At 36.8% G+C, this 11,268-nt stretch overlaps 1 protein-coding gene and 1 pseudogene across 1 annotated transcript; one reads left to right on the forward strand and one right to left on the reverse strand.

Moving 5' to 3' along the window:
• Positions 1-2,022: 2,022 nt before the first annotated feature.
• LOC120246107 lies at positions 2,023-2,624 on the forward strand (annotated as a pseudogene).
• Positions 2,625-5,244: 2,620 nt separating this feature from the next.
• GCG (glucagon) lies at positions 5,245-11,023 on the reverse strand. The gene is made up of 4 exons (XM_039253432.1): positions 10,932-11,023; positions 9,034-9,195; positions 6,746-6,883; positions 5,245-5,392 (listed from the first exon to the last, which is right to left on the reverse strand). Exons 1-4 carry the CDS (start codon positions 11,021-11,023, stop codon positions 5,245-5,247), a joined length of 540 nt encoding a protein of 179 aa, XP_039109363.1.
• Positions 11,024-11,268: the final 245 nt, after the last annotated feature.

Here is an 11,268-nt window from a genome sequence, read left to right on the forward strand (position 1 = left end):
CCACCCTCTCCTCTGCCCCACCCTCCATTAACCCTGTGTCCATTATCGGTATTTCAGAGTCTCTTATGGCTGGCCTCCCTCCATCTCTGTAACTTGTTTCAGCTCTTATATTGTAAATGAGTGTCTTCTTTTGTGGTCTATTTAGTGTCATACTTTTCACATTTTTGTACTTTTTCTGGTGACTTCTCTTAAAAACAAACAAACAAACAAACAGACAAAACAACAACAACAAAACCCACAGGGGACGCACTGTTGGGAGTCTGAAAGCTAAAGAGCTGTACAGTCAGGTTACTCAGGGTTAAAAAAAAAAAATTGTTAAATCCTTCTCAGCAGTGCCAGCTCCTTTCAGAAGGCGATATGGTGTGGAAAATGGTAAACTTGCAGGCAAACAAGGCAGGTTGTGTAGATCAGGGAGCTACAGAAGAATTTTTAAAATACCTGCTAAGTGTTATAAGGAAAAGTGCTATGTGAAAGAGGAGGTTTTGAATGCCATGAGACTGGTATGTTTTACAAAGACAACGGCAAAGAAACCTATATAAGGCAGATGGTGTTTGGTTGACTAAAATGGAGGTTTGTGGGAACTTAGCTCTGTATTTCCTCTAGGAGTTCAATATTCATTAACTCAGTATTCACAGTGGTTTTGTGTAACATATCTACTAGGAATTAACAAGAATTTTTGTGCTCATTTTGTTTTCTTTTCTTTCTGAAGGCTATTGATTTTGTATATTTATTCTGTATGTTTCCAATATACTAAATAACCTTATTTTTTGTAGTATTTTTCCATTTTTCTCTTGAGTTATTCAGACATAAAAAACATATCGTCTTTAAGTAGATATAGTTTTAGTAGATTCTTTCTGACTGTACTTTCTCTTATTTAATTACCTTAATTTCTTCAATTACCCTTAATTTCTTTTTAGTACCTTTAAGACAATCTTAAATAGTAACCAAAATAATGGTGTCTTTTCCTTGTTTCTGACTCTAATGGGAATTTCTCTAATACATTGCATTAAGTAAACTGCAGACCTTTGGGCCCATATATGCTCTATCATATTTAAAAAGAATCCATCAATTTCATTCTTATCATGATTTAGGATTCAATATTGTGGTGTGCCTTTTTAGCATCTATGGAGATGAGATTATGGTTTTCTCATGACTATTAATATGATGAATTATATTAAAGGACTTTCTAATATTGAACTGCTTCACATCCAAACCATAATCCGTATCACTTTCTTTTATATCTGCCTGGTTAACTCAACCTGAATCCTTTACTCCTTTATTCCCATTATTTAAAGTTAGTTTTATGATTAAATATATAAAATGATTATATAAGTCTTACCTGAATATTTTCCAATAATTTCTTTGTTGGGAGTTTTGCTTTTATCACATTGAATTCAGAGGCAGTCTAGGGTTTTTGCAAGCATGTTTGGACTTAAGTTAGGCCAAATCCATTACAAAATCACATGGTCCATATGTTTTTTCATAGGGGCATCTTTAAGACCTTTCTCTGTTTATTTAGTGGAAAATAATCTCTCTAGATTGTCCATCTATATTGGGGGCTATAATTTGTTAACAAATACAAAATATAAAGAGAGGTAGATTGTGACATCAAAAACATAAAAGGGGCACCTGGGTAGCTCAGTCGGCTGAACGTCTGACTCTTGATTTACACTCTTAAGTTGTGATCCCAGGATCATGGGATCAAGCCCCATATCAGGTTCCATGCTCAGCTTGGAGCCTGCTTAAGATCCTCTCTCTGTCCTCTGTCCCTCTTCCCTGTTTGCACGCACACTCTTTCCCTCTAAAATATGTGTATATTTGGAGTTTTGTGGAGCTTTCGGTGGAGCTTTTGTATGCAATTGAATTTAGGTCACCATCAAGTTAAAATGTACTGCTTATCTATAAGATGTTTTTATGTAAGCCATAGAGCAACCACAAAGCAAAAATCTAGAGTAGATTCACAAAAGATAAAGAAAAGGGAACCAAGAGCAAAAAAAGAGGCTGCGCCTTGCCTCATCCAGAATGGTTACTGTGATCTTTGTTGTTAAGAAAAATGGTGATCCAGGTACCTGTGTAGCACCGAAGGATGGGGTACAGCTGGAATCTGGACTTCAGTCAGAGCCTTAGATGGGAGATCTCAGGTTTCAATGCCACATATTGGCAAAATGTTTGATGCTTCACCAGCCTTACCTAATGCTTCCAGAAAAGCTTTGAGAACTGTTAACATAACTACAGAAAAGTCACTAAAGACTCATGGACCCCTCAAACAGAAATAGATAAACTTCTCTGTGAAACAGATGACTGGGAAGACTGTTAAAGTAAAAAGTTCCATTCCTGCCTTGGATGATGCTGATCCAGAAGCAGAAAAATTCTTTCCTTAAATCTAGGTTTCAAGAGTTTTGATCTGCTTTTAGATATGAAATTGCATACCTCCCCTTGAATAGAATGCTTCCCATGAGCCTTGATGAGAATAGGAAACTTGAAAAACTATTACACCTGGCCCCTCTTTCTCTCTGAAAATGCTCTCTTCACTCTGGAAGTATAATCTGTTGTGATCTCCTTCAAGCATTCTGTGGGCCCTGGATGTTGAATTGCCACCTGCTTGCTATGACTTAAATATTTAAGTTTCTTAGCACTTTATAGTTTGTGTGCATGCATGCTTTTATGCTAATAAAGCCATTGTTTAACAGAAAAAATACATGTAAAATCACCAATTAACAAAGGGAAGCAGAAACAGAGGGAAAAAATGGTGAATTACAAAACAACCAGAAAACAATGAATAAGATGGAATTACATGTCAGTAATTACTCTAAATATGAGTAGATTGAATTCACCAACCAAAAGGCATGGAGTAGTTGAATAGATAAAAAACCAAGACCTAATTTTATGCTGTCTGTAAGAGATTCACTTTAGCTTTAAGGACACACATGGGCTCAAACCAAAGGGATGGAAAAAGATATTCCATGCAAGTGGAATCCAAAAGAAAGTAGGGGTAGCTATATCTACATCAAACAAAACATACTTTAAGCCAAAGCACCAACAGGAGAGAAAGAAGATCATGTGTTGATAAGGGAGTCAATTCATCAAAAGATTTAACAGTCATATATATATATATATATATATATATATACATATGACTAAATATATTAAGCAGATATTAACATAGATATAAAACATATCTAAAGACAATAATATAATCATAGTGGTAGGAGACTGTAATACCCAAGTTTCAACATTGGACAGATTATCCAAACAGATAATCAACTAGGAAATGTTGTACTTGAATCATACATTAGACTAAATTAATCTAACAGACATTTCTAGGACATTTCACCCAACAGAAGCAGCATACACATTTCCTATTCTGGAAAATAGGTCACATGATAGGCCACAAAGCAGTCTCACTAAATTTAAGAAGATAGAAATCATATCAACTACCAACTATCTTTTCTGACCACAGTGGTATGAATCTAAGAATCAACAAAAGGAGACCTGAAAAATTTACAGGCACACATTCCTGAACAACCAATAGATCAAAGAAGACATCGAAAAGGAAATTTAAAAAATCTTGAAACAAATGAACATGGAAACATAGCACACCAAAATGGAGAGGATGTTGCAAGTGCAGTTCTTAGGGGGAAGTTTAAAGTGATAAATGCATATATTGAGAAAATCAAAAGATCTCAAAAAACCTAGCTTCACATGTCAAGATCTAGAAAAACAAGAACAATTAAGCCTAAAGTCAGCAGAAGGTAGGAAATAAAAAGACCAGAGTGGAAATGAATGAAATATAGACCAGAAAAACAATAGAAGAGATAAACAAAATTAAGAGCTTTTCCTCCCCCCGCCCCCACCAGGAGACAGGTGGTACTTAGCTCCAGATGAGATTTGTCTTGCAGATCTAATACTGCCTGATGATCTAATTTTTTAAGGCAAGCCAGAAATCAGTATGTTTATATACTTTTTCAGTGTTGCCCCCAAAGCACTGTGCAGCCATTCAAATCATGAAGCCATGTCTGGGCAGCAGATGTGGCTCATGGTCTATGAGCTTAAGAATGGGTGTTTGGAAGGAGTGGGGTCATGAAGAAGAGAGAAGACAGACAATGGTAAAGAAGCTTGAAATTTTTATTTATCTACCTTTTATATATTGAAAGCAGAGCATTTTCATGACAAACGTTTCAAGAAGGAATCTCTTTCCTACTGCTGTGGCTACTAATCCTTCCCTTATGTTCCCATTACAATGCAGATATGTTGTGATTGAAATAATTTATATGTACAAATTACATCAGAGAAAAATAATTTCATTGCTAAATGTAAGCATGTTAGGTACTTCATCCAAAATAAGAAAAGGAGAGAATTCTGCACTTCCACATATTAAAACTGATATTTTAACAACTTTTTGACAATGGTTTATTCCATTTACAATCTTTGGCCACACAATATTAAAAGAAAATTTGTATATTGGCAGGTAAAGCAATATGGCTTCAAGATACATCTTTTAAATTTACAGAACTTAAAATTTCAAATATTCCATGTGGCTGGCAGGTGATGTGTAGATGGTCTTGAATAGTGACATACTTACTTCCTAGAAATTAAAAAAGAAAAAAAAGGTAGTGATTTAACAATAACTGTAACACTAAGATGACACTTAGCAGTTAACTTATCCAGGAAATATTTCAGTGATTTACTTTGATAAAATTTGTCCATTAATCTTTTCATCTTTTAAATCCCTCAGTCTTTTCAACTCTTCAAACATTTGCATTCAGAGATGAGTTATCCTAAAGTTCCCCTATGATGAAATATAAAGTTTATGAAAAATTATAAAAAGCAATTTTAACCTATAAAAATAAGTGGTTAAATTTTTACTACTATGCTGATTACAGTAAATATATAATACTATATATACTGGTACTTTACTTTGTGCTAAAGTGTCATCATAAATAGCAATTTTTAATGTGATATTAATATGCAAATGATTTAACATCTGCATCTTTCATTCATATCTGTGTTCCTAATGCCTATCCCTTATTGACACTCAGGAAATGCTTTTGGAATAGGTGGGTAAATGAATAAATCTTGCTGATCAAAAATGAATATAATAATGTTTTCTTAACTGATTCATAATTTTGATTATATACCAAGAGACTAAATAAGGACCCTCTCCCCCATATAGGGAACCACCTGTAGCCTATATGATAATATTTATGAAAGTTTTGATGGTTTTCTAAATTAAATAAAATGCTGTCACCTCTCAGTAATTTTGGTCTGAAGCAGCCAGTTTATAAAGTCCCGGGTGGCAAGATTGTCAAGAATTGTGTTCATCTCATCAGAGAAAGAGCCGTCGGCGTGTCTACGGCGTAATTCTTCAACAATGGTGACTTCTTCTGGGAAACTGAGGAATAAGGGTCAAATGAGTAGTTGGTTAAATATTTGAAGTAAGTGCTTATTGATTGCTTCTCCCTGGCAACATGTGTGAGGGTCACTGAGAAAACAGTTAAGTTTCTATTTCCCAGGGACCTGCTATGAAAAGCCTCACAGGTTTGCGTGTGGGAAACGGAGTGATTTAGGAAAGAGCAGAGCTGGGATCTGAAACCAAACCTAAGTAGGAGCTTCATGCCCTTCTCAATATTCCAGGCTGCTTCAAAGATTTTTGTGTACTGGCAGCACAAATGTTATTACTGAGACTTAATTTGTCTATAAATCAGAGAAATGTATTATGTCTCGTAAAACTAGTTATTATCTGAACAGCATCGCAAAGTTCAGTGTTAGCAGATGAAAGCTTAGTCCATACAACATTTTCTCCTTGAATGGTTTCATGTAGCATGAATTTTGGCATTACATTAAAACACAACAAACTATCCTCAAGTGTAAGTGACTATTTTACCAATTAGTTTCTTCAGTTTGATCATTCATATTTTAAGTCAGTAACAATATAGTTTACTTTTGTCTTAAGCTCTCTTTAAGTCTCAGTGGGCTTGTTTTAAATCTCTCTAAAACAAAAACAAAAACAAAAGCCAGAGTTGAACATGAATTTCCTGCCTCTCATATTTCAAATGTCAATCAAAATGATCAGGAGAAAATGAGATGGTTCAGGAATCTGTTTGGTTGTGGTAAGTTCCAAGAAGTCCCCAAAGGCTTTAGCTTCATTTTCAACTTTGACAACTTAGTGATTGTCTATATGACAGCCCTATTAAAAAAATGGGCATATTGCTACATCTATGGCTGTTTCCGCATATCTGTGCTTTGAGTGTCATTTCATTACACATATTAAATTTTCTTTCTTTTAGTCTTCATCACATTTTTACCTGAATCCTGACACACATATATGTGACCCCATGTGTAAATATTTACAGTCAGACTTTCTGTTTTCACCATTATGTCTCCTTTTTCCTTAAACCTAGTTTTTCCCAGGGCAGCTCTAGTTAAAGCTGGTTGTCTTGGTACAGTTATCAAAAAAGCACTCTATGTACGATCAAAAATGTTCTGGATTGACAAATGAATGCACTAATTATAACGCCACTCTAATAAATAATAATAATTAATTACAAATATTATTAATCCTTGCTATCAAAAGTAAAACAGACTAGACTTTTGTAGACTGTCTCCCACCAATATGAGTTATTTCCTCACTTTGTTAGACTATACTAATTGCTTCTGTAATCCAGATCCATATATAGATAACTGTAGTCTAAGTTTTCAGCATCATGCAAAAAAAAAAATGTTAAATAAGAATGTACAGACTTACTCTCGCCTTCCCCGGCCTTTCACCAGCCAAGCAATGAATTCCTTGGCAGCTTGGCCTTCCAAATAAGAACTTACATCACTGGTAAAGGTCCCTTCAGCATGTCTCTCAAATTCATCATGACGTTTGGCAATGTTATTCCTGAACGAAATGTGAAAGTTAAGTTGAAGATCTGTCTCTTTAGCAATATGGTTCTCACCTTTAAACAGTGCAGCTTGGGGTTCAGGATCCTATGTAGAAGGGGCTGAGGGAGATGTGGGAGATGAGGGTGGCCGAGGGATCATCCTGAAGCTACATCAATTACCTGGAGTGAAGGATGATGGGAGAGGGCTAGTAACAATGGAGGCGGGTTAAGCCCCTCCACTCAGCGTACTTATTTTCAGCTCCCTTGCTTGTCTGTGCCATTGATTGTTATAGCTGCAGTCACTTATGTGTGGGCTCTGCACTGTGCTGTGATACTCTCAGGTAAGACAGCTGTTTGTTATTAGTCCATATGAGGTCAGAGTTAATGAAATACTTCTAGGGAAAGCCAAGGGCCATCTCAAAATATCAGCAAAAGAACCACATATTAATGGACTAAAGGAAACATGTGATAGGCCAGAAATGAGGAAAGCTAAGAAGAGGACTCAATTTCACCCTCAAGTGTGTGCAGAGTGTTCTATGTAAGTGGGTGACAAGCCACCCTCAGTCTCCCCGACGTATATTAATTACCCCAGAAGGTTTAACTGAAACACACAACAGAAACTTCCTGGGAAAGTAATCATCTCACATTAGTTTACCAAGCTGTGGCATTCTTTTTCTAGAAATGAGGACAGTTTGCATTTTTTCAAATTAGTGATTTTCCACATTTTACCAATGGCCTCATCTGTAGTGCTTGGCAGGGACTTTTCCCAGTGTCTGTTCTGGCCATGACCATCATTTTTGCAGCTGTAACATTCACTTAAGAAGGTTAGGTCAGGGGCGCCTGGGTGGCTTAGTCGGTTAAGCGTCCGACTTTCGCTTAGGTCATGATCTCGCGGTTCATGGGTTCGAGCCCCGCGTCGGGCTCTGTGCTGACTGCCAGCTCAGAGTCTGGAGCCTGTTTCAGTCTGTGACTCCCTCTCTCTCTGACCCTCCCCTGCTCACGCTGTCTCTCTCTCTCTCCTAGAAATAAATAAAACATTTAAAAAAAAAAAAAGAACGTTAGGTCAATCGCACAGTCTTTCCTGTTTCTCCTGCTGGCTTGTGTCTACTCTCTTGCTCTTCCTTCCTCTCTCCCTCCTCTTTTCCTTTTTGTGTGTTTATTTATTTTCCTTTTTGAGAGAGAGAGAACATGAGCAGGGAAGGGGTAGTGAGAGACGGAGAGAGAGAATCCCAAGCAGGCTCCATGCTGTCAGCAAAGAGCCCAATGGTGGGGCTGGATCTCAAGAACTGTGAGATCATGACCTGAGCTGGACGCTTAAGTGACTGAGCTACCCGGGCACACCTCTATTCCCTCCAGACAAATCTATGCCCTTTCACTGATTTTTAGCTTCCTTTAGCTACTTTGTATGCATAACTCCCTTCCCCTTGTGGGCCATTCTCCAAAGAAATTGTGAAATTCCACCATCTCTGTGAAACCCTTGCAGATAATTTCCTCCAGTAGCCTAGATGTAGCAAAAAACCCAACACTGTCAAAGAAAATCCAACATTAAAATTTATGCCTTACGATAGGCTTGTGTTCTTATTTGCCTTCTTCTCTCTTTATGCTGTGCAGCTAGGCTGTAATTTTAAATGTGTATCTTGGATTGTATTCTACAAGAAAAAGACTGCATCTGTTTCCATTCCCTACCATGATTAACTTGGCTAGAGGATACTTTGAATGTGATCACAATCATGAGTTTGAACCCTGCAAGGGAGTGTTGAATTTTCTCGGTCTTTTGGTCAGAAATTAGGTTCCTCATCTTGCAGGCTCACAGAAGGCAACTTTTGGCTTTATTTATTATTTATTATTTATTTTCAATTTTTTTAGTTTTTTTCAACTTTTGATTTTAAAGGAAAGTGGGCCAAGATGGTAAATACTGCTAATACCACAGACGGGAATACAAAGTATATGTTCCATTGGAGGGTAGGTAAGGGGGCTGAAGAGGTGAAGGGGTGGGACATTCAAGGAATAATACAGAGGATAGTACTAGCGGTCTTGAAAATCATCAAAATGGGAAGAGCTTATGGGCACTAATTGATGAGCATGATAAAAAAAAAATCAAAGAAATCTGAGACATATTCATGTAATATGTTTGTGTGCAAATTTTGGCCTGGGTTCAGACTCTTACTTGTTCCTCTTGGTGTTCATCAGCCACTGCACGAAATCCTGTGCACGCCTGGAGTCCAGATACTTGCTGTAGTCGCTGGTGAATGTGCCCTGGGAGTGGCGTTTGTACTCATTCATCTGATCCGGATCATTGAGCGGGTCTGTCTGAGGAGCTGGGAATGATCTGTGAAGAACAGTAGTGGTACAACTAAATCTCTCCTCAAGAGTAGAAGCACTCAAACAGTATCTTCTCTACAAAATACTGCACTACATGAAGCTGGAAGGCAGGTGCCTTGAGTATTTCACTGGGTAGCTCAGAGATACCTTAGCTTGCCATGGGAATTCCATAGTTTTACTGGAATTGAATACACTCTGATTCTGATTCTAGTAATAGATTTTTCATCTGGCTTCTTTTTTTCTGAAATGGGATTAAATAAATCTTTTCTCACTTAATTCTTCTACATGTGATTGTGCTAATAATGACAGAAGAGATCAATGGCTTGAATATTTTAAGAGTAAAAGAAATCCACATCATTTCTTGGGCAGCAGACTTATGTTCCTAATTCTGTTTTGCATCTAGTAATATAAAAAAGTTCAGTTACCTGTGTATATAGTAGCTAATGGTGGAAGAAAGACAATTAAATATTCAAAGACAAGAGGGGTACATAGGTGGCTCAGTTGATTGAGCATCCAAATCTCGATTACGGCTCAGGTCATGATCTCGTGGTTCATGGGGTTGATCCCCACATAGGGCTCTGCACTGACAGGGTAGAGCCTGCTTGAGGTTCTCTCTCTCTCTGCCTCCCACCCCGTTCTCTCTCTCTCTCTCAAAAATAAATTTAAAAACATTAAAAAAAAAAGACTAGAAAAAGTGTGCTTGGTAATTTGAAACTGTATAGTAGATAATATGCATGCCTGTAATCAACAGTTCATTGACATGGTAAATATGGGGAAATATTCAATGTGATTAATACTCAGAAATAGAAATGAGATCCTGTTTTTACCTGTCAAATTAGCAAAGATTAAATACTGGGGAGGATAGTGTGAGAGAAGTATTTCTACACTGCTGATAGGAGTGTGTATGTGTGTGACTTTTCTGGAAAGCAAGTTGGCAAGATAGTATAAAAAAATTAGACTCATGCAAACCCTTTGACATAGTAATTCTACTACTAGAAATCTGTCCTCAGAAAATAGTAAGAAATCTAGAGGGGGGGAAATGTTATTTGCAGAATTCTTTGTGGGAAAATTTGAAGAATTCTTAAGTGCTCAATAAAGGAGGAATAGCTAAATAAATATTGTACATTTATGAGATGAGATAGTATGCAAGCCTTAAAGGTCTTACATACAATAGGTGTTTTTAATGATATAAGGAAACACTAACAACATAATGCTAAGAGAAAACACCTAATATCTGGGATATGTTTATATAGAGTACACATAAGACACAGGAAAATAATGTACCAAATTTTAAAATTATTAACAGTTTTCTCTGAATAATGAAGTTTGAGCATTTGACAAAATTTTGCATGTTTTTAAAATAGTTTCTATCATGGGCACATATGACTTTTACAATTAGCTACTAACCGTTATTTTTTTAAAGGAATTAAAAAGACACAAAGTTGGTAAGAATAAGTAAAATAATCTATCCCGAAGTGTGTAATGAACGGATAGATAGGATCAGCTGAAGATTTCAAAGAGCTATAATTGACTGTGTAATCAGTTTTCAACATTGCCTACCCCTCTGGTTATGAAACAGCACCTACTCTGATCTACACTGCAGAAAAGCCTTTATCACATTGATACCTTGAACGTTTGGAAAATGTGCAGAGCACTTTACTGAGACCTATTCACTAATCGTAGTTTTAGCAGGCTCTATTCTAACCATAATATTATGCTAGTTCAAGTCTAGAGATTTAATACCTGGATTTCTCCTCTGTGTCTTGAAGGGAACGTTGCCAGCTGCCTTGCACCAGCATTACAAACAATCCAGCCACAAAGTAAATGCTTTTCATTTTTGCTGCCTGTGGGAACACAGAGTCAGGGATGAGGGTGTTGGGGTGGGGGGAGACGGGCAACCACATTTAAACCTGTCAGATTCAGTTAGTTCAATTTTGACCCCGTAAATATTACAAATAGAACATATAAGCTAGTCATCAGTTTTACTCTGATTATATTTCCAGCTTCCTTTCAGAGAGTAGATTATATTTTTCCCCAGATTTTTGGGGTGACAAAAAAGGATAGAAAAGATATGTTCTAC

Source organism: Hyaena hyaena, unplaced genomic scaffold (assembly GCF_003009895.1).
Source record: "Hyaena hyaena isolate Hyena2069 unplaced genomic scaffold, ASM300989v1 scaffold_450, whole genome shotgun sequence".
NCBI classification, from domain to species: domain Eukaryota; kingdom Metazoa; phylum Chordata; class Mammalia; order Carnivora; family Hyaenidae; genus Hyaena; species Hyaena hyaena.

Excerpts from the sequence above, each read along its gene's own strand:
- GCG (XM_039253432.1), bottom strand. The coding sequence starts at position 11,023 with ATGAAAAGCATTTACTTTGTGGCTGGATTGTTTGTAATGCTGGTGCAA. Across the intron at positions 9,196-10,931 it reads GACACAGAGGAGAAATCCAG|ATCATTCCCAGCTCCTCAGA; the intron begins GTATTAAATCTC and ends TGTTCTTCACAG. Across the intron at positions 6,884-9,033 it reads ATGAACACCAAGAGGAACAA|GAATAACATTGCCAAACGTC; the intron begins GTAAGAGTCTGA and ends CATTTCGTTCAG.